Source organism: Hemiscyllium ocellatum, chromosome 30, assembly GCF_020745735.1.
Source record: "Hemiscyllium ocellatum isolate sHemOce1 chromosome 30, sHemOce1.pat.X.cur, whole genome shotgun sequence".
In the NCBI taxonomy this organism is placed as follows: Eukaryota; Metazoa; Chordata; class Chondrichthyes; order Orectolobiformes; family Hemiscylliidae; genus Hemiscyllium; species Hemiscyllium ocellatum.
The window spans coordinates 40,251,716-40,275,077 of record NC_083430.1 but is presented as its reverse complement, the minus strand read 5'-3'; the positions used below and the strand labels follow the sequence as shown (position 1 = coordinate 40,275,077).

General features: G+C 41.3%; 1 protein-coding gene across 1 annotated transcript; it reads right to left on the bottom strand.

The window, feature by feature from the left end:
- Window positions 1-2,327: 2,327 nt before the first annotated feature.
- Window positions 2,328-22,340, bottom strand: pdia6 (protein disulfide isomerase family A, member 6). The gene is made up of 13 exons (XM_060847655.1): window positions 21,912-22,340; window positions 19,517-19,655; window positions 17,869-17,926; window positions 15,960-16,086; window positions 15,320-15,426; window positions 12,674-12,804; window positions 9,533-9,647; window positions 6,125-6,268; window positions 4,962-5,046; window positions 4,643-4,715; window positions 4,301-4,459; window positions 3,570-3,666; window positions 2,328-2,821 (listed from the first exon to the last, which is right to left on the bottom strand). The coding sequence occupies exons 1-13, from the start codon at window positions 21,952-21,954 to the stop codon at window positions 2,753-2,755; spliced, it is 1,347 nt and encodes a 448-aa protein (XP_060703638.1). The 5' UTR covers window positions 21,955-22,340; the 3' UTR covers window positions 2,328-2,752.
- Window positions 22,341-23,362: the final 1,022 nt, after the last annotated feature.

Below are 23,362 nucleotides of genomic sequence, written 5' to 3'. Positions count from 1 at the left end.
CTTGCGGGTATTTTGGAATAACTTCTACTACTAAATATCCAGTAGTACTGTCAAGTGTTTTTGTAAGTGGCAATTTAGGGCTGACAGTTTTGGTTTAAGTCAATAAATTGGCTGTTCTTTGTTAAAGGGAATGATTCATACATTGTCTTCTGCCTCTGGTGAGGGGTGCAAACACCCAGAGTCTAAAGACTCATTCTTCAGTGCAATAGCACTTATAAATGCAGCAAGTGTTCTTCAGCCCATCCCTAAAAATCAGTACAAATATCTACTTAGTTTTATTTCACTGGAAATTAGAAAGTTTTCATAGCACAATAGAATCAAAATTAGGAACATTTTCCTCAATGTCAGCCAGCTACACTAAATTATAGAACTAAGTGTAGTCAGCAGGTAAAGCAACATGAAAATTAAACAAGCGAAGGAAAGGTGAACTGACAAGTGACATTAACAAATACAAACAGTAAAAGATGGAACAACAATGAATGGTGAATAGCAACCAAATTTCCCAGTAGTTTTCAAAAGCAACTTGCGATGCTTATTTTTGCAAGTGACATAAGGTGGTAAAACCACCACAAACACCTCAAAATCTAAAAATATTTAAAGAAATCTTCAATTTTCCTTTTTCTTATCAATAGCTAGAAGAAAAAAAATTGTCAATATGGTACTCCAGCAGCTACACTAAGCATTACAGTCTGTAAATTGGGAGCATTATGTGCCCTTTCTTTGATAGATGTGTAGCTCAACATTGGTAATATTTTGTATTTTATTTCAAGCACAAAATTCTACAGGTGGCTACTTAAATTAGTACTTTAAGAACTATCAGGATGAGTTATTGAGAATATTGTTAAACGTGCAAGTAATGTTCCTAGCAATGGATGAAAATTACCTTTGCAATTGACTTGGATAAATAAATCACGCTTCAAAGCTTGTAACACTTATCCTTTCAGTAATTAGATAGAACTAGTTTACTTGAAGATCAGTGCTGTTCTGAACATTCTTTATATTAGTACCAGTCACCTAAAGTGGGAGTTGGTCCATTTTTCAGTATTTACATAAACCTCAGCTGTAAATTCTGCAGTTGAGTATCCATAAGTCTATATAAAAACAATCTTCATCTAGCAAGAGATGTTAATTGTTACTGATGCATTCCATATGTTTGATGAATCATCATTCATGTTTCTGATCAATGGGGGTAAGGGACAATTGAAAGAAAATGAAGCTGACTGTTACTTCAGAAAAATAATATTTTTGTCTCCAAGTCCTATCTCAAAAATGGGAATGGCTTAAACCTGCACTTTTCACTGGCAAAGATTAGGAGGTGGTGGTGGGTGGGTATTGGATTCAAGCGTAATGATGCTTTTTCTTTTCAGAGCCACCTCCCAACTCGAAGAAGCACATCTATCTGCATTGTGCATTTTTGAATTAGTGGCCTACTATTAGTTTTTGCCTTAATCAGAATTTAACATTTTGCCCATTTAAAGGTTAAGAATTGTGTTTTTATGGAGGTATAGAGAGCTCAATACACAAGATGGAAGGCCATTCTTGGTTCAAGTGACACAAATCTGCAGGCACAAGATTAAAAAGAACAAATTCTCCCCCCCAATATTATGAAAATTGGAAAGGAATCTGTGGTAAAAGCTGACAGCTATAAACAAATTAAAATGTAATTGTGATTTGATAAATAAAAAGTGGGGGACTAAAAAGGACTTCTCTATATTTCACTTCATCTATTTTCAGGGAATGGTGACCTCTAATGGTATTTTCAAGTATGACCATGTTCTATTTAGTTCAGTAACAACAAAAGGTATTAAGAGTTGTAATTTGTAGAAAATACTTTACACATTAACCTTTTTCTTTAATACTGTCCATTTAAAAAAACCTCAAATGTTTAAGAGTGACTCCGTATCTCTCAGACAAGTATTATCATGAAGTTTTCATTCACTAGATGAAAAGACCAAACTTAACATTTAAAAGGAAACCTTTCAGAATTGAAAATGTTTCATGGTACTAAGTAATGATGATACTTAGACATCAATTGCAAATCTGAATATTGCAAAGCAGATTCTGTAGCAAGTACTCAGAATAAAGTGAAATTTGCAAATATCTTCATCTTAGTGAAACTGCATTAAACATGTTGTCAGATCAACCAATGTGCCATTGTGCAGTGGCTACAAGCAGAGATGAGCTTCCAGGGTACAGCTTCAAATGAAGAGTGAAATCATGTCTCTCCAGTCATTCCAGAAAATCTTGTTTCAATTATTTGAATCTCCAAATTTATTCCATGAAATTCATGTTCCTCACAGGAGAAAAAAAGTCTTTCCACTATCCAAAATGATCAATCCCATTTAATAGTGTAATCACCATGATTTTACTTGCCCTGTGCAGAACAGGTTACATTCTTTGGAATAAGGACTGCTCAAATACATGTAGAGATGTCTAAATGCATTATGCAGATCGCACCTCATCCCCTCAAAAGAAATGCGAGAATCCATTCAAAATAGGTAGCAGAGTGGAACAGGTATAACAAATGACTGTTTGGTCTGTTAGATCAATTTACTTAAAACAGCTGGAAAATTTAAAACATAACTGCAACATTGAATTTGTTTTTTCTTTAAATAGAAAAAAACCCAGTGAAACATATTTACAGATCACAGTAGAAATACAGTGAGCTAGAACAAATGACAAGGCCTCTTTGCAGACAGATGACAATACTTCCAATGGTTACTGTCTGCCAATAAAGGGGAAGGCAATCAGCTCACAGCTCATCTTTGTCATAATCCTCAAGATCCACATCACTTAGATCAATGTCATCCTCTGCTGGCATCTGAGGAAGATTAAAAGAGGACTTATTTGGAGTTGTGATAAGTACTCAAACATTTAATTGCCTCAATTGTCTCATACACATTCTGTTAAAGCCCACAAGTTCAGGGAAAGGGGAAAACCTGATACTTTGTTTGGGAAGGAGGCAGTAAAGGATAAAGAGAAGACTTTCGATTGTGTATTGCTTCAATTTGCCAAATGCATGCTTGCATACAGTTAAAGACGCATCTTGCTGTATACTCCATCTTTTCCTTCCTGAAGAAGGGCTTATGCCCAAAACGTCGATTCTCCTGCTTCTCGGATGCTGCCTGGCCTGCTGCGCTTTTCCAGCAGCACATTTTTCAACTCTGGTCTCCAGCATCTGCAGTCCTCACTTTTTCCTACTCCATCTTTTCAGCAAATTAGAGTTCAGATCCAATTGTATACAAACTGACCAAAATAATTGGTAGCTCATTATGGTTTACCATTTTAGTACATATCCTTAGAGAGCACTTATGAGCCTTCATTTTAGTGAAATTATTAGCTAGAAGTGTGGCATTTTGTTCCACTCACTACAACCATGTTATTTTGCTATTTGAAAACATTGTGTCGTAGTAGGACTGCAAATTTACAAAATTTAAATGAATAAACACCTGAAAATAAAATTGCTCTGTGCCACTACCACTGAGCTAGCAGGCCCAGGTTTGAGTCCCACCTGCTCCAAAAGGTAGATTCTAACATCCCTGGACAGGGTAATTGAAAGAAAAACTCACCTGACCATCCTTGCCATCCCATGGTTCTACCACATTAATTTTCGGGAATGCGGCTCCTTTGACAGGAGACGTTGAGCCCCTTCCAACCGACAGCTCCCTGCAAGGAAATTGACATCATAAATAGCTTAGTTGGAAAATTAAATGAATAAGCAACTGAAGTGTTAAAACAGGATTATTTCAGAAAGAGTTTTAAAATTCACAGACTAGTCTTGTAACACATTTTATGCCCACCTCAGCTGACAACTACATTGCCAAGAACAAGGAGCACATTAAAAAGTGCTGCAATGAGAGAGGAGAGGAGAGGGAGAGGGATTAAAGCCCAGAAAGTTCTAATGTGCCTGGTCTGAAGATGAGGCCAAGAACTAGTCTTCAAAAAGAACAGTCAAATCAGTTTGTACAGACTGGGCAAATAAAAAAAGCCAACTTAAAAATTCCACTGGAAAAATGGAAGATAATGTTTAATAAATGAGAGAAATAGCATATACTTGGGCCATGAATTATGTATAAGCGAGCTACAGTTTGGTCCTCTGGAATCTTTGGATGAGAAATTTATTGTGTGGTCATGATTTTAGACCATTTACAACAGTTTTGAAAACAACAAAAATTGGTCTGTGATTGGCAATTTCTTATTGAAGCCTTCCATATCAACTCTGACACTACATGGTTGTGTAAAGAACATGGGAAAAATAGTTCCCGATTTCCAGTTTGATCGAATGTCAAAACACAATTACCTAAGAAATTCATTGATGCCCTGTTCACTAAATGAGCCTTTCAGCAGAGCATATTTCATCTTCCTGGCATTAATTGTAGCCATTGCTGGGTAGCCAAAACCACCGATACCCAAAGAATCTTCAAGTTCTACCTGAGCACCTGCCTCAGTCCACAGCCAACTGAAATAAAAAGCAAAAAAAGCAATTACTGCAAGGAATTCAAATGTAACAGCAATTATTAGTATAACAGAGATTCAAGCTTTCAGTTCATCCATTTTATAGTTTAACAGTAAATCAGCATATTAAGATTCTAAACATCTGATTAAGGTTTCCATTTGGAAAAAAATTAATAAATATACATACCCCCAGAACTTCTTTTTGTATTTGTTGGCCATAGTCTTCAGTACTGCCAGATATTCATTTCGCCCAGAAGCCCCTGTAAACAAATGTAACTAGTTACTTACGTGATCAAGTAGAATGCATTCAGAGATCATTTTCATTTTTAAATGAATGGGCTGGCATTCATTGCCAAAGACTGAACCAACCTCAAAGAAAACAAAGTATACGATTTTTCATGTCTTTAACCCACAAGATTACGCAGATAGGCTTCACTGACCAGTCATCTTTTCCTACTCATGGTTTCAATGTGTCTCATGCAACGGTAAGAACAGCTAAAGCCCACCTGTATCCAGAATATGTGGCAATACAGCAACAATACATAGTTGATGGTCATCACATGTCTTCTTTAGTATCTCTTCGTTAGTAATCTATTTTATCAAAAAGAAAGATCGAATATTAACTAAGGCATGAATTTATTCGTATTTTTATTGGTCCTTGTCAAATCTGAAAATGAGAGTGTAATCTTGACTGGAGCAAGATTCAATAATTGGTGGTTACCAGAGAATACAGAACCTTTTATAACAATTAATTTGTTTCCTCTCACTGTCTGGGGTGTGGTTGTGTACCAGTGCTGAGGATTACCACTTTATGAAAGACAGAGCTGGATTATGGCTTGAAGTAGGCAGCCGCAGTCAGGAAAATTTCCTGATTAACCAAACCAACCCCATTAGTAAAATGTCCCTCAGAATGGATGATTTTGTTCTATTTACCACAGAAGCAGACTGCAATCATGGGATGGGCAATTTTAACCTAGTTATTAGGTCATCTAGCTCAAAAATAATTTCTATCTATCTCAACTCTCACTCTTGCACACTGACTGTCATTTGTGGAACACATCAAGTCTTTAACTGACAGTTTATCTCTTTCAAAGTCAAGTCTATCAAAGTCAACAAGCTAGCTCTTGGATATGCTCTTTAAAAATGTCAAACCATAACGTCAACATACTGCTGCAATAACTGTAGCGTTTGAATCTCAGCCAAGCATTTACATAACAGCTCTGGAGGAATGTCAGCTCTTGAAATGTATAAGAGAGTAATAAGTTTGTTTCTAATACCCACAAAACAGCCCAGAAGCACGCCATCTGAGGGCTTTCTAGAAACACTGACTGTTGCAGCATTTGACTTGCTGGCATTTACCACCATACTTCTTTTTTCCTTCTGTAAATAACAGAAGGAAAGCACCACCAAAGCCAGACATACAACTTTGTAACAATTGCACATACGGGTGCAATTCTTTGGTTAAACCCAAGCGAGATGCAGAGCAACAGGAGCCAGCGTGTGTCAGAGAATACTTCCATATTGTGAACATGGTTAGAGGCAGTCATCACTACCAGAACTGGACTATCAAGTGCAGCAACTGGTGAGGTCAGGACCATAATCACAAACTGAAAAAACTGAAGGGAATGAAATACATTTTAGCAGTTTGACTTTCTAGTCTACTCCATACCTCATGCAGTTCTGGAGCTGGTGCATTTTCAGCAAACAATTCAAGAGCACGAGTGACAATATCACTTTTTGATCTTCCACCATCATAGTCATATGGACCATCTTCATCTTTGTGGAATACTTTAATGGTTGGATACCCACGGATCTATGAGCAGAATCAAAAAGGAACCTTTGAGCATTCTTCCCAGATTAATATTTAGTATGTTTATCTAGCTTACATAACAGTTTGCCAACTACACTTTACAAAAAGAAAACACGCACAGTTAGAGGAATAACAACAACAATAACAAACATCATAGTCAGTCAGTCTCTGGTCCCAGTGTATTGAGATGCCTGTTTGATGTGGCAGGCCTCCTTTTCTCTGACCTGGACAGCCGACTGGATGATTAGTACAACTCAGGGTTCCTTATGGGTCTTTTTCACAAGAATCCATTCACCTGGTATGGTATCAGGACCTCCCTCTGGCAGGTCTTTCCAGGCAACCAATATCTGCGAGGAAGCAGAACTCACAGCATCGGTTACTATTTTGTAATGGGACAACAGAGTAACTCGTGACAGTTAGCAGCATAGTGGGAGTCTGTAAAAGTTTGCAGACCGATCCTCTGCTGCTCTGCAGAATTCAGTCAGAGCCTGAAATTCTGCTGGCAGTACAGATGCCCCAGGGGTAGACTTCCAGATGTCATGAGTGCTGACTGTCTTGACACTACATCTGGTTTTCCAGTGATTTATAGTGAATATCCATTCCCCACTTGCCTTTTGCATGGGCCACATGGGGCTGTTAGAGATACTGTAGGTTTTCAAAGTCATTTTTTCCTGTTTGGTTCAAAGTGGAGATGTTCTTGTAAAAGTTGCAGGTCCCGTTTTCAGTAACACGCAGTCATCTTGTTTATAACCCAGATGGGGTGGTCTTTTAGTTCTTTCCTTTATAGGGTTCTGATGGACTATGTTACCTGTCCATCATCGAAATGTAAACAGAAATTCAACTGGATGAGGATATCCATTCTGAGGAGCAGCTAGGCTACAGTCGTACCCAAATACAGATTACTAATTTGCGGGGCGAAGAGTGCTGGAAAGACACAGCCAGTCAGGCAGCATCCAAAGAGCAGGAGAGTCCATGCTTCAAGCATAAGCCCTTCATCAATAATGAGGCTTGTGGACAAAGGGGGCTGAGAGATAAATGGTGGGCGGCACGGTGGCACAGTGGTTAGCACTGCTGCCTCACAGCGCCTGGAGACCCGGGTTCAATTCCCGACTCAGGCAACTGACTGTGTGGAGTTTGCACGTTCTCCCCGTGTCTGCGTGGGTTTCCTCCGGGTGCTCCGGTTTCCTCCCACAGTCCAAAGATGTGCGGGTCAGGTGAATTGGCCATTCTAAATTGCCCATAGTGGTAAGGGGTAAGGGATAATGTAGGGGTATGGGTGGGTTGCGCTTCGGCGGGTTGGTGTGGACTTGTTGGGCCGAAGGGCCTGTTTCCACACTGTAAGTAATCTAAAAAAAAAATGGGTGTGGGGGCAGTAACCTAGGAATGCAATAGGTAGCTGAAGATGGGGGTGAAAGTGATACATTGGAGAGGAGAGGAGAGTGGAGCAGATAGGTGGGAAGGAAGATGGACAGGTAGGACCATTCAATAGGGTAGCACTGGGATAAGGTGAGCGGAGGGGAAGTGGGGAAACTGGTGAAATTCACTTTAATTCCATTTGGTTGGAGAGTCCCATGGTATGCGATTAGGAGACGTTCTTCCTCCAGGGTAGGGTTTGGCAATGGAGGCAGCCCAGGATCTGCATCTCCTTCAGACGACTGGGAGGGGGAACTGAAGTGCTCAGCAACAGGACGGTGGCGTTGGTCAGTGAAGGTGTCCCAGAGATGTTCTCAAATGATCTGCAAGTTGGCATCCTGTCTCCCCAATGAGACCATCTACTGCATCCATTGCACCTGATGTGATGTGTATGCAAGTACAGGTAAGGTTCTGACTGATGTGCAGACCTGACACAGACGTCAGAGGGAATGGTCTTTCCGAAACTCATGGGTGGAGAGGGAAATATATATGTCTGGTGGTGGGGTCTCTTTGTAGGTGGTGCAGAGGATGATGCAGTGTACCTAGAGGTTGCTGAGGTGGAAGGTGGAGGACCAGAGGTGTTTGTCCTTGTTACGACTGGAGGAATGAAGTTCAAGGCAGGATTGCAGGAGGTGATGCACTCAAGGGCATAGTAAACCATGTGGGAGGGGAAATTCCGGTCTTTGAAGGAGGCCATCTGGGATGTTCTACGATGGAACTGGTCCTCCTGGGAGCAGGTGTGGCAGAGGATTGGGAATAAGGTATAGCTTTTTACAGGAGGCAGGATGGGAGGAGATTTAATCCAGGTAGCTGTGGGAGTCAGTGGGTTTGTAGTGGATGTCCATGTTGAGTCAGTCCCCAGAAATGGAGATGGAAAAGAAGGGAGGTGTCCAGGTCAACATGAGGTCAGGGGAAGGTGTTGGTGAAGTTGATGAACCGTTCAACCTCTTTGTGGGAGCACAAGGTAGTGCCGATACAGTCATCAATGTAGCGAAGGAAAAGGTGGGGAATGGTGTCTGTATAGCTGCGGAAGTGGACTGTGCCACATACCCGAAGGGGCAGGCATAGTGAGGCCCGTCCAGGTGCTCATGGCTACCCTTTTGGTCTGGAGGAAATGGGAGGATTGGAAGTAGTTACTGAGGGAGGAGGACCAGTTCAGCCAGTCAAATGTGTGTGTCAGTGGAAGGGTACTGGTGGAGTTGATGGGAGAGGAAGAAACGGAGGGCTTGGAGGCTTTCGTCATGCAGATAGATGTATACAGGGACTGGTCCATGGCGAAGATAAGGAGTTGGGGGCCGGGGGAAAGAAAGTCACGAGGAGGTGGAGGACATGGGAGATGTCCCAAATGTAGATGGGAAGTTCCTGGACTAAAGTGTCAAGATATGCAGAAATAAGTTTGGTGGGGCAGGAGCAGGCTGACAATGGATCGACTGTGGCAGTCAAATTTGTGAATTTTGGGTAGGAGGTAGAATCAGCGATGCAGGGTTCCTGCACTGAGGTTGGAGGCTGTGGATGGGAGATCTCCTGATGGGTGAGGTTGTTTATCGTCTGGGAGATGATGGCTTGGTGATGGGAGGTGAGGCGAGGCAGTGGTTGAGGGGGCAGTAGGAAGAGTTGTCTGCAAGTTGGCACTTGGCTTCAGTGGTGTAGAGGTTAGTGTGCCAAACTACCACAGCACCCCCCCACCCCAGCCCCAAGCTTGTATCAATAGCAACCTGAACACTTGAAATGCAAGTAAAGCTCTACATCAAGAAAGAAGAACATTGTGCTTTATAAGAAGGTTTCCAAACATTAAAACTGTAAGAGCTCAAGTTATACTATCTGCCAGAAAGCTAAGTGCTTCTGTCCACTTACCCCATACCGACTAGCTAGTAGTTGATTAGCTGTGGCATCCACTGCTGCCAATTTCACCTTCCCGCCAGTCTGACTTTTCACCTCAGTAGCTGCCTCTGCCCACTCAGGTTCCAACCTTTACAACACAACCAAGTTTTAAGAAAACAGTTAGATATGTCACATGTTCAGTATTCTTGTCATAGGTAATTATTTTTAAAAACTGCATGGTGTACTAAGCATATAACAGTAGAATCATTATTCTGGGAAACTAAATCTCCAACACTACGAAAACCTATGAAGTGGATAGAATTGCAAATGTACACTGAAATCACGTACCCAAGAAGAGTCATCCCCTTCGCCCAACCCTACTCCATTAAATTTACATTGCTATTCAGACAATGACCCCTAATGACCAGCCTCTTAGGCAGAAGTTGTTTTCTAGTACACAGTTATCATTCTTCATATATTGAAGTGTCAAAATCAAATGTTTAAAAGAACAAGCTCTTTGACCCACAAAAGTCAACATCAACATGATGCCTTTTTAAACTAAAAATCTTGACTCTACACTGTTTGTCTCTCTATTCTCTGCCTATTCAAGTGAAGATGCCTCAAAATTGTAATGTATTGTATCGACCTCTATCACCAGCTCCTCTGGCAACACATTCCAGGCACTTATCACCTTCTGTGAAAAACATACTTCTCACGTCTCCCTTAAAACCTTTTAAAGTAAAGGGGGTAAGTTATGTCCAGACTAAAGGTTCTGCCATTTACTGTACAACACTCCTGCTGCATTAGATCTCCCAAAATGCATCATCGCACATTGTCTGGATTAAACTCCATCTGCCATTTCTCCACTAAAGTCACCAGCCTATATGCTGCCACATCTGGCAATTCACCTCACTACCCACAGCTCCCCAATCTTTGCATCATCTGCAAACTTAATCGGGCTAGCTATATAAAGATAGAGTGGCAGATGTTGTCGACATGGGCTTTAGCAAGGCCTTTGGAGAATGTCAGGACAGCAGATGCCGGAGATCAGAGTCAAAGATCGTGGAGCTGGAAAAGCACAGCTAGTCAGACAGCATCTGAGCTGCAGGTGAATCTATGTTTCGACTATAACCCCTTCACCAACAAGGCCTTCGACAAGGAGCTACACAGTAGATTGAAAAGGTTAGATTACATGGGATCCTGGAAGAGCAAGGTGACTGGATACAGAATTGACATCACGGTAGGAGATGGAGGATTGTGGTAGAGAGTTGTTGTTCAGACTGGAAGCCTGTGACCAGTGTGCCACAAGGATTGATACTGGGCCCCTACTGTGTCATCTATATAAATGATTTGGATCAGAATTTAGGAGACGTGGTTAGTAAATTTGCAGATGACACCAAAATTGGTAGTAAAGTGGACAGTGAAGAAAGGGAGGACTGCACACGCTAGAGATCAGAGTCAAAAAGTGTGACACTGGAAAAGCACAGCTGGTCAGGGAACATCCAAGGAGTGCGGACATTTCAGCACAACCTCTTCATGGGGGGGGGGGGGGGGGTCTATGCATGCAATAACTAGACGAAGGTGGAGGTGATGGTCATAGGTCAGAGTAGAGGCTGGAGCAGATAGGTAAGAAGGAAAATGGACAGGTAGGACATGTCAAGGTTGGAGGGTCGGATCTGGGATAAGATGGGGGAGGGTCCCAAGGCAGAAAATGAGGCATTCTTCCTCCAGGCGTCAGGTGGCTGGGACTTTGCAGTGAAGGCAGCCCAGGACTTGTAGGCCCTTGGGGGAGTCAGAGGGGGAGTTGAAGTGTTCAGCCACAGGGCAGTGGGGTTGATTGGTACTACTGGAGATGTTCTGAAACATTTCACAAGTTGGCATCCTGTCTCCCCAATGTAGAAGAAAGTTACCTCAGTACGATGGGATCTGGATCAACTGGGCCAATGGACTGAGGAATAGCAGATGGAGCTGAGATTAAAGCAAGGTATTACACTTTGGCAAGACAAATAGGATAGGTTAACATTAGAGTCCTGGTTGCCCTTATTGGCCACAGCGTTAAGTACAGGAGTTGCGAAGTCATGTCACAGCTGTACAAGGCATTGGTAAGGCCATATTTGGAGTACTACATACAGTTCTGGTCACCCTGCTATAGATGTTATTACACTGCAAAAAGTGCAAAAAAGGTTCAAGGACGTAATGGAGATTGGAGAGTTTGGGTCAAGAGGAGAGCCTAGATAGGCTGGGACTTTTGGTCCTTGGAATGTAGGAGCTGAGGGCGACCTTCCAGAAGTTTCTAAAATCATAAGTGGCTTGAATAAAGTAGATACTCCCCAGGGCAGGGGAGTCCAAAACTAGACACCTCAGGTTTAAGGTGAGAGGAGGAATTAAAAAAGGACTGACAGGCAATTTTTAAAGAGGGTGGTACACATATAGAATGAGCTACCAGAGGAACTAGTAGCATTAAGTGCAATTACAACATTTAAAAGACATTTAAACAGGTACATGCATAGGAAAGGCTTAGAGGGATACTGACCAAAAGCTGACCAATGGGATTAGTTCAGTTTAGGAAATCTGCTTAGTATGGATGGGTTGGGCCAAAGGATTTGCTTCCCATGCTGTATAACAATTCCCCTTCAAATCATTTGTACATCTAAAAACAAACAACTGGGATCCCAACACGGATCCCTGCAGAACACCACTCGTTCCAGATCCCCAGTCAGAAAAATACCCTTCCATCATTGCCTCTGTCTTCCAAGAGGGAGGCAGTTCTATATCCGACTGACTTTGGATCCAATGTGACTTCACCTTCTGTATCAACCAAGAGGGACCTTGTCAAAAGGTCACTCTGCCCTCAAATCATCTTTGTCACTTTCTCAAAAATACTCAAACCAAGTTTGTAAGAGGATATTCTCTCGTCCTCTAGGACCTCTCCTGCATCTAAAAAGAGGACACAAAGGCCAACATCAAGTTCAGCACATGTATCTGAAGAACGGATGCTCATTACTGAAAATAATATGCAATATGATGCTATCAATTTCATATTTACTTCAAAAAAGAGTAAATTCCTTCAAAAAATCTTACTGCTCTGACCCTTCAGAACACTTCAGAGTAACATTGAACACTATATCAGAGGCAAATTTCTCTCCAATATGCTTTATGAAAATGATTGGGTACCTTTTGCAGTGCCCACACCATGGCGCATAGAACTCCACCATCCAAATGTCACTGCTGCCAATTACATTTTTGTCAAAGGTGTCATCAGTCAACTCGACCACATCTTTTTTACCAGATCCATCGCCACTGCTCTGTAAGCGAGAGGGACACAAAAAAAAACTTACATCTAAAGAATGCAAGGGTTCAGTAAGGGAGCAAAAAAGAGGAGGACTGGACAGGTGACAGATATATCCATTTCTGTGAAGTATCAGGAAGAATGCAGACTTCTAGGATTAGTCATTAAAAAAACCAAGTCCAATCGGCCATCTCTGCAAGCTCTTCTGTAGGATAAATGCTTTATGACCAGTCAGTGCAATCTAATCCAGAAGCAGCACACCAGTCGATGCGCATGCCTCAACCCTAGAAGAATTGGAGGCAGCCAAAGATTTTTACTCCTACCCTTGATGAGCTGTTGCGCCATGTCAACCTGATTCTGCTTGACTTAGATTAGATTAGATTAGATTTACAGTGTGGAAACAGGCCCTTCGGCCCAACAAGTCCACACCGACCCGCCGAAGCGCAACCCACCCGTACCCCTACATTTACCCCTACCTAACACTACGGGCAATTTAGCATGGCCAATTCACCTGACCCGCACATCTTTGGACTGTGGGAGGAAACCGGAGCACCCGGAGGAAACCCACGCAGACACAGGGAGAATGTGCAAACTCCACACAGTCAGTCGCCTGAGGCGGGAATTGAACCCAGGTCTCTGGCGCTGTGAGGCAGCAGTGCTAACCACTGTGCCACCGTGCCGCCCACAAAGACTTGAAGGGGCCAGTATTGGACTGGGGTGGACTAAGTTAAAATCACACAACACTAGGTTATAGTCCAACAGGTTTATCTGGAAGCACCAGCTTTTGGAGTGCCACTCCTTCATCAGGTGATTGTGAAGGTTAAGATCATGCTCATAGAACTTCTAGCCAAAGGAGTCCAGTGTCATGAATAATCCAAGATTGTTTACTATGCCATGTCTCCATTACACTGGACCCCTTTGCCTATAAATTCTGCGAGCATGATCTTAACCTCCATAACCACCTGAAGGAGCTGTACTCAAAGCTAGTGCCTCAAAATAAACCTGTGATTACAATCTTGATTCTGAATGGCGATTGCAAATCTGAACAAATGTGATTAGCAAGGAAGGCTTAGGGATGACAAACACAAAAGGAATCCCCCTTCCCAACAAAATGCCCAAGGCATGGCCTGGTCATAAACACCCTAACTTGTCAGAGCAACGAATAAAAGACACCATGGCAACATCCTCACCCTGGACATTGATTTTATCATCGAAGATGGGACAAAGGAGCCAAAAGATGTTTGCAATACCTGCGTCATAACAGGAGTCAACGACAGCTGCATCACCTGATCTGTTTTAACTCGATCAGCCTGATGTAAATATAATTAGTAATCCTTCTGCAAATAGTGTCAACACAGATGGACAATGTCCGCACAGCTGTTAAAATTCCCCAAAACAAGTTCTCTCTTCCAAGCTTCATCACAGCAAGCAAACAATTACCAGGATAGCATAGGAAGTGCTTCAAAGGCACCCTCAAAACCATTCTGCAAAAATGCAATTTCCATTATTGGGAATCTCTTACTCAAAACCACGCAAAGTGAAAAAGATGCACCTGCAACTACTTTGGTTACTTCCACCAGGCCAAGACAATGTAAAGACACAGCACATAACAATGGAAGGAACATATGAAAATCTGAGCATCTCACCCAATCACCTCTTCAAAAACCATCTGACTCACATATGGCAAAGTGTACAGATCTAGCAATGGATCATTTCTTCATTTCACCATAACCCCAGATTGAAAGAAAGTCATCCTGAGTAACAACACCATGAAAAATTTAAAAAGACAACACATAGAAAGTGATGTTTGTATGCATAAAAAGCCATCACAAACATTTTACCGATTTGGGAGGGTTCAATATGCTTCATTGCAAGCTATGATACTTTAACCAGTTATTACCTCCAAACTCATCTCAGGTTTAAAAATGCAACAACTGACATCTGCTACAGTCTTCCTAATTGAGTAGCATCTGAATAAATGCAGTATTAAGCTCAGTGATTCATGCTTTCTTGGCTCTTAGTTGTGTCCCTGATGGAACAAGGTTGGAATTGTTCCTTCCTTCTCCTCTCATACATCCCTCCCTCTTCCCTCCTCAATCTCCTTAAATTCCCCATGAAGCCTTCCCAATCTCACCTTGAAAGTCTGCACCTACATCCCTTCTATTACATGCTTCCTCTTTCTTCTGCACTCTACTGGGCCATGATCTCTATCTCATAGCATTCTCATCTCCATTTTCTCCTCCAAAGTACCCTTTTGCCTCTCAGAAGCCCATTCGTGGTCCTCCTAGGGCTCTCCACTCCCTCTCCTGGCATTACAAAAAGACAGATTCCTCCCAGCCTCAGTAAAACATCTACTGGCTGACAGATATTTTTATGTTGTGAACCGGTAGTTCAAGTGTGCTGTTTGACATTCATTCTTAGATGACAGATTTCTTGTGTCTCTACATGCATTCAGTGTTTAGATTTGCCTATTTAAAAAAGGTAAACAAAATACTTATCAGCACAGAATAAATCCACTGAGAGACTTTTACCTTTCTGCCAGAAGAACTTGAGCTGCTCTTGCCTCCAAGTCTATCCCGGACAATTGACCTTAAAGAGTTAATGGCAGCATCTGTGATTCCTTGGGCTGATCTGGCACCTGCATGTAATCATTGACAATCTTAATGTATTTCTTGAATTTTAAATTACAGTTCATGAATTTACAACAGCAACCAACCTCCACAAAATATTTAACAAAGAGTCAATGAGACAACATAATGCACCTCATTAAAACATGAGCCCTCGATTGATTTTAGCTTTTTAAAGTTTAGTCACAGTTACAGCTGTATCTTTCAGTTAGAGATTTCAAAAGACATGCATTCAGCATTCTTAAAATATGCCAGATTTTAACAAGAACATTTTTCCAAAAAAATAACTTTGGTCAGAAGCATTGATTACTTTCACGCGTAGAATTGGGCTAAAAATACATTGGACTATATACTAACTCCAGGCAAGTCTTAATGAACCATTTGCCCAAGCACAGTCTGAGAGAAACTCTAGTCAGTGAGTGCCATTTAACTCTCCAAACTTGTTCAGCTACTTAAATCACTAAAGTTTTTAAATTGAATTTGTATAAACTCATTTGGTAATTTGACTCTTAGATTCCAAGTATCTCCACACTATTTTTCTTACCATTATAATCATCTGGTTTATTCTTATTTAATCCAAATAGCTTGATAGTTGGGAATCCCTGAATGCCATACTGTCCACCAAGAGACTGATGTTTGTCTGCATCCACTGCCCCAACTTTTACTATTCCCTGCAATATCACAAGAGTTATAAAGCAGTCATAATTTCATCTTTACTTCATCAAATTAAATGAAGACCCAGATGATTGCAGAAAGCAAATTTATTGTACATTCTCTACTCAAAATATGTCGCTGGAAACGCACAATAGGTCAGGCAGCATCCAAGGAACAGAAGAATCGACGTTTCGGGCATGAGCCCTTCTTCATGGATGCTGCCTGACCTGCTGCGCTTTTCCAGCAACATATTTTCAGCTCTGATCTCCAGCATCTGCAGACCTCACTTTCTCCTTGTACATTCTATAGCCAGGTCTACACTAAGAGACACTTATTTAGCCCAGGAGGTTAGAAAACAGGAGGCGGCTGCTCAGCTCAAAGTCTGTTCTGGCATTCAATATAAATCAATCATCCAAATCAGTCTACATTCTGCCCATAACCTCTGAACTCTTGAGCCCAAAGGACTACGTCTATTAACTTCTTGAAAATATTCAATGTTTTAATGTAGAATGCCCAGGTTTTCTTTGAATTTCTCTTCATTCAGTCCCAATCAGCCTATCCCTTATTTTTAGACTTCTGGTTCTGGATTCCAACCATTTATCCTGTTTAAAACCATGAGATTCCCTCTCATCCTTCTAAACTCCAGTGAATATAATTCAAAATATAGTGCTCCATTCATACAACAGTTCTGCCATCCTAGGAATCAGTCTAGTAAGCCCTAGTTCCACATCCTCCATAACCAGAACATCCTTTCTCAGATAAGGAGACCAATACTGCACAAAATACTCCAAGGCCCTGTACAGTTGCATGTTACCCACTAATCAATGGATGCTGTGTATTCCTGTTTCCTGCCTGTCGAGTAGTTCTCTCAATATTCATACACTATCCCCAAATCCACTAATTTTACACACCAATCTCTTTTGTACAACTTTATCGAAAGCCTTTGGAAACCCAAATAAATCACATCCACCGACTCTCCCTTACCACTCATTTTACAGCACCACACTAGAAAAACATGCTTAGCACAGCACCATATTAAAACAACAAAACTTTAATCCATAAAATTAGATAATATAGTAAATACCAAGAACAAGACAGTGGCCATTACAGAATGACTGAAGCAGTGGTGAACATTTCTTGCATCAACTCCTAGAACATCAGTTCATGTTTGCCCAATCAAAAATGTGGGTGAAGGAAATGAAAAGTACACGGCATTCATGCACATCCTAATCGGTACTTAGTGCAGCCTCACTAGCTGAGGCATGGTGTACAATGAAATGAAGGCAGAAGTTGGGGCTGGCAATTAAGTGTTGGGAAAAAGAAGTTTAAAAACAAGTCCTTTTATAATTCAGACTATATGATTGCTGATTAACTAAGAAATTACAAACACCATCCTGTTAAGCAATGAGTTATGACATTATATTTGCTATACAAAGTTCCATAGCTCTTACCCAGAATCTTAAAATCTGTCCCCAATCCTTATACCATCTCTTAATGAGAAAGCTTTTTGTCTACCTTATCTAACTCTACCATAGCCTTGTACACCTCCCCTCAATCTCCTTTGCTCCAAGAACAAATCACCTTCTCAACTTAATTTTGTAGCTAAAATCTCTTATGCCTGAAAACACTTAAAAACACCTCCACACTGCAGCGTCTAAATGACTTCACATCCTTCCTAAAGGACTGTCAATAAGTATTCAAATAAATCCCAAAAAAAATTCTCATTTCCAGACAATTAATCTTGAAACATGATTCACAACCAAAAGGTTCATTAAATTGCATTTAATTAAAAATACAACCTTCAAGGCTGATGCAGCTTTCTTCCACTCTGGGGCTAAACTCTGACAATGTCCACACCTGTTACAGGAAGAGACAAATTCCTTAACTAACATCAGGTTATATTTAAAAAGTGCTCAAGATATAATGTCTTATAAATGCACGACTACAGATAATTATAGCCATACACAAGTAATGTACTCTGAATGTCAGTATGTTTGTACACATTTGCAAAGATGACCATATTCCATTTTCAAAACCAACATGGATTTCACTTTGTAGATTTTCAATGTTGTCTGAAGCAGAGAATGTTCTATCTAATCTAGACCTGGAGAGTTTATTGAGCTAACATTTAGTGATGCTCCGAGATCACAGACATGCAAGGACTTACAAGTGGCAAATATGCAGCTAGCTGCAGAAAGGATGAAGTATGGTTAGGAGTGCAATGAAATAATCAGGCTTCAGGGCAACAGCAGGTGCAAGAGATGCAGAGAGACACTAGTTAATATAGAGAGGAGATGGTCATGTAGCAATGATGGAAGAATAGAAAGTCATAAATCAATGTTGAATGGATGAGAAGGTTTGCTCCAGCTCTGAACAGTGGTCAGGCACAATCAAGAAATCGATTACAAGAACAAGCAGCTAGTGCAATAGCAAAGACGATGCTTTAGTCTTCTACAGTGTAACAGGCTGTGTCAAGAACTGCAGTTTGCTGATCACCTTATTATATGCATGCAAATGTCAAGGAGAAAATATAGAAGTGATCTAAAAGTCAGACAACCAAAAAATTCAGGCGACAGGCTAACCTGTTACTGATTCTTAATACAGATTTAGAATCCCTGGACAATCATGTGCTCTTAGCAGGCAATCTTTCATAACAATACCTGACAGATCTGAAATGTACTTTATGCTATTTTGGTTTGCATTTGATTTTCAAAACAATGTGGAAAATCATCTTTATATAATGCCTTTAAGAAAACCATAAATGCATTCATATGACCCATTCAGCTTCATTCTACACTCTCCAACAAACATTCAAGGGATGATTAAAATTTAGCTCCTAAAGAAATGTTTCAGCCAATTTGTTCTAATGAACAAAATTGGTCACTTTTGTCCTGCAAGATGGTGTCAACACTATTTACTCAGGAAAGTATGGCAAGTTTAGGAGAGGAGAGCAATTCTTACTGCTCAAAAAGAGTTTTACACAACATTGCACTGGCTGGCATTTAGCTGGATTCAATCTAACTTGTAGATATTTCTTCGAGAGACTTTTAGAATTAACTTCAACAATTGAATTTCCTTAAAAATATAATGGCATCAACTACCTTTGACATACATTATTTCTGGGATTACCTTAAATTGAACTAATTATACTTCCTGCTTTGTCTACACAAACAATTTGGAGCACTATATATGTACGATCAAGTTATAAAAAAATCATTTTAAGTGCTGGCTTTAAAATGGATGGCTATCTAACTAGGATAAATGTATATTTTTTCCTGAAGCTAGTCTGTACTACATGCTGTATATAAAGTAAAATATAAACAAGTAGAATATCATACAAATGGCAAACAATAGGCTACAGTAATATCATGCACATTCATCATGATCTGGTTCTATTTAACAAGGTGCAGCATACTCCAATATCAAATTAATGTTCTTCTGACTTACCATGGTGCATAAAACTCCACCAACCAGAGTTCATCACTTTCAATTACTTCTCTGTTGAAGTTACTTTGGGTTAGTTCCACGACATCATCACTTGCCGAGTAAAGAGCACTGACTGTAACCAGCAAAGACCCAAAAATACCTGCAAAAGCAAAACAGGACATCAGTATTAGATTCAGAATCTTGATACTGCAGATAGAGATGGAACAAAAGATGTCCATAGAATTTTTTTTAAACAACATTTTAAACATATTTATGCAAAAGCTCAATCCTTGCATAATTCAGTATAACAAATGCTAATGAAACATCTTAGACAACACTAAAAGTCATCTAACTTCTTCAGGTTTTGTAAGCCTCAAGGAGAAGCCCCACGGTTGTGTGCTAGAAGACTGGAGGTTGGCTAACACGGTGCCACTCTTTAAGAAGGGTGGTAAGGACAAGTTGGGAACTATAGACCAGTGAGCCTGGCATTGGTGGTGGGCAAGTTGGAGGGAATCCTGAGGGACAGGATGTACATGTATTTGGAAAGGCAAGGACTGATTAGGGATAGTCAACATGGTTTGTGCATGGGAAATCATGTCTCACAAACTTGATTGAGTTTTTTGAGGAAGTAACAGAGGATTGAGGAGGGCAGAGCGATGGACGTGATCTATATGGACTTCAGTAAGGTGCTTGACAAGGATCGGTGCTGGGTCCGCTACTTTTTGTCATTTACATAAATGATTTTGATGCTAACATAAGGGTTACAGTTAATAAGTTTGCAGAGATCTACGGGGCAACTTTTTCACACAGAGTAGTACGTGTATGGAATGAGCTGCCAGAGGAAGTGGTGGAGGCTGGTACAATTGCAACATTTAAGAGGCATTTGGATGGGTATACGAATAGGAAGGGTTTGGAGGGATATGGGCCAGATGCTGGCTGATGGGACTAGATTGGATTGGGATATTTGGTCGGCATGGATGGGTTGGACTGAAGGGTCTGTTTGCATGCTGTACATCTCTATAACTCTACGATGCCTTACTGACCAATGCATTTTAAAATTATATATTTCTTTAGATATTAATCTCAATTGACAACCAATAAAGTTCCAAGTAAGGTTTCTACTGTTAATGTAAACTCAACAGGATTATTTAACAGTTAAAATTAAACACATGCAGCACAATGCTAATAGTTCATCTGGCTCTGGCTCTGTTGTGACTACATCTTTTTTCATCCACAAAAATATTCTTCCTTCCTCTGTACACCTAAACCAGGCCTAAATTCAAAACATATGTACAACATAACTATTAGAAAGTTTAACCGTGAGTAAATTGAAAAACAAATCTAGTCACAATTTTTGATTGAAAAATTATCCTGATTAAAGTGTGTAACTGAAGTAACCCAGGCTAAAGTTCTGAATTAACTTTTGATGTAATTAAAAGTTCATCTTTGAGCAACCATGCAATAACTGCTGATCTGGTTCACTCATATCATTTAGGTTGTATTCCCTTCAACAGACCTTGTACGTAAATGAATCTCTTGATTATATGATTTAATGACAATGGCTAACAAATGAAAGTAAGTGATAGGAGAAAAAAAAATGTTCAGTTGTGTGTAAGAACACTTCTGGATGAAAACGTTCACCGTTCTTACTTGGCGAGCCTCCATGTGATTCTAGACCCACAGCAACACAGCTAACCCAATCACCACCTGGGCAACTGGGAATGAATAATAAGTGCTGGCCTATCTAGTGACACAAGCCCCAGTGATTTTTTTGATTCATTTTATCAGCAATAAAAAAACCTAGTGATATTAGCCAATATTAAAAATATTGCTCCCATCCTTTGTGATTACTCCATATAAATTAGCACAATCTCAGGCTAATTTATTCTGGCGATACAAAGTAAAATAAACCTAAGATTTCGAATCAAGTTTCATGATCATTTTAGTATCTAGAAACTGCCTCAAACGGATGTTAGCTTGTAGTTCCAAAAGCAAGGATTTTACAAGGTTCAAGAGTACTATCACTGGAGAGATTCATAAAAAACTTTATCTAACAAGTTCGGAGTATAAGCAAAAAAAAACCCCGTTTAAAAAGTCAGTCAAGTATTGGGAAAAGTGAGTGAACAAAAGAACATTTTAGAAAGTTTAAAACAGCATACATGCTTCAAACGTCAAGATTTTGATATATGTTGAATTCACCTTTATTATTTGGGCCCACTGAGATTTTCTTGACCTATTGGCGTTACCAGACAGACTTAATAGCGTTACTCAAATCAGGCAAGACGGCCTTCTCATGTATTCACTGGGGAAAAGCAGCTCGGATACCAAGTCTGAGTGCCATGGGATGTCACTGCCTTTCCCTTTCCAGAGATTCTCGTCCTTTACGATAAAAAAGGATAGAGTGGGAGACACTCACCAAGCAGACGAAGCAGATCTGTCTCCCTGCTCCTGGGTTTCATAGTTAGCACCGAAGTGATCCGGCTGCGCTGGTCCGTGAAAAAAGGGGGTAAACTGGGACTTAGGCCCTCGTTCAGTCAGCGAGTGCCGGCGGCGCTCTCCGGTCAGTCCCTACCTCACGAGCACTCTCTAGCCAGTCCCTGTGGGCAGTCTCTCGGGCAGCTGCCTCCAGCCAGCCAGTCAGTCAGTTAATTCTCCTCTCACTTGCAGTCCGACTTTCGGGCAGCTGCCTCTGACTAGGCGGTAAATCCCTGTCCCGCGGATTGTGAGTCCGTCCAGCAACTGCCTCCGGGCCTGTGCCGAATCAGTTTCTTTACTGGTCACGCTCAGCAGCGCGCGCGCGACCGCTCCTGCCGTGGCCGCTGCCCATTGGCTACTGCTCCTTTGTGACTTCAGCTCGGCTTCTACAGACTTGACCAATCAAGAAACGGACACGTGTCAGCAGCAGCGGCGCTCCTGGCAGAGTAGTGCAATGCAGGAGGTGGAAGGGGAATGTTAGGAGAGTTGGAAATAGTTGGTCGTGAGATTGAGAGAAATAGAGCAGGAGGGATAGAGTGCACAGCTCGAAGACAAACAGCAGGATAAAGATAGAGAGAAATATACACAATTAGAGAATGGGAGAGAGATAAATAGTAGAAGACAGAGGGATGGACAGCAAAAGTACTAGGTAAAAACAATGACTGCAGATGCTGGAAACCAGATTCTGGATCAGTGGTGCTGGAAGAGCACAGCAGTTCAGGCAGCATCCAACGAGCAGCGAAATCGACGTTTCGGGCAAAAGCCCTTCATCAGGAATTCAGGCAGTGAGCCGGAAGCATGGAGAGATAAGCTAGAGGGGGGTGGGGAGAAAGTAACATAGAGTACAATGGGTGAGTGGGGGAGGGGATGAAGGTGATAGGTCGGGGAGGAGAGGGTGGAGTGGATAGGTGGAAAAGGAACTAGGCAGGTCGGACAAGTCTGGGCAAGTCATGGGGACAGTGCTGAGCTGGAAGTTTGAAATTAGGATGAGTTGGGGGAAGGGGAAATGAGGAAGCTGTTGAAGTCTACATTGATGCCCTGGGGTTGAAGTGTTTCGAGGCAGAAGATGAGGCGTTCTTCCTCCAAATCATCCGCCGACATTTCCGCCACCTCCAAAAAGACTCCACCACCACGGATATATTTCTCTCCCCACCCCTTTCCGCCCTCCGCAAAGACCGTTCCCTCCGTGACTACCTGGTCAGGTCCTCGCCCCCCCCTACCACCCACCCTCCCATCCTGGCACTTTCCCCTGCCACTGCAGGAACTGTAAAACCTGTGCCCACACCTCCTCCCTGACCTCTATCCAAGGACCTAAAGGAGCCTTCCACATCCATCAAAGTTTTACCTGCACATCCACTATTATCATTTATTGTATCCGTTGATCCCAATGCG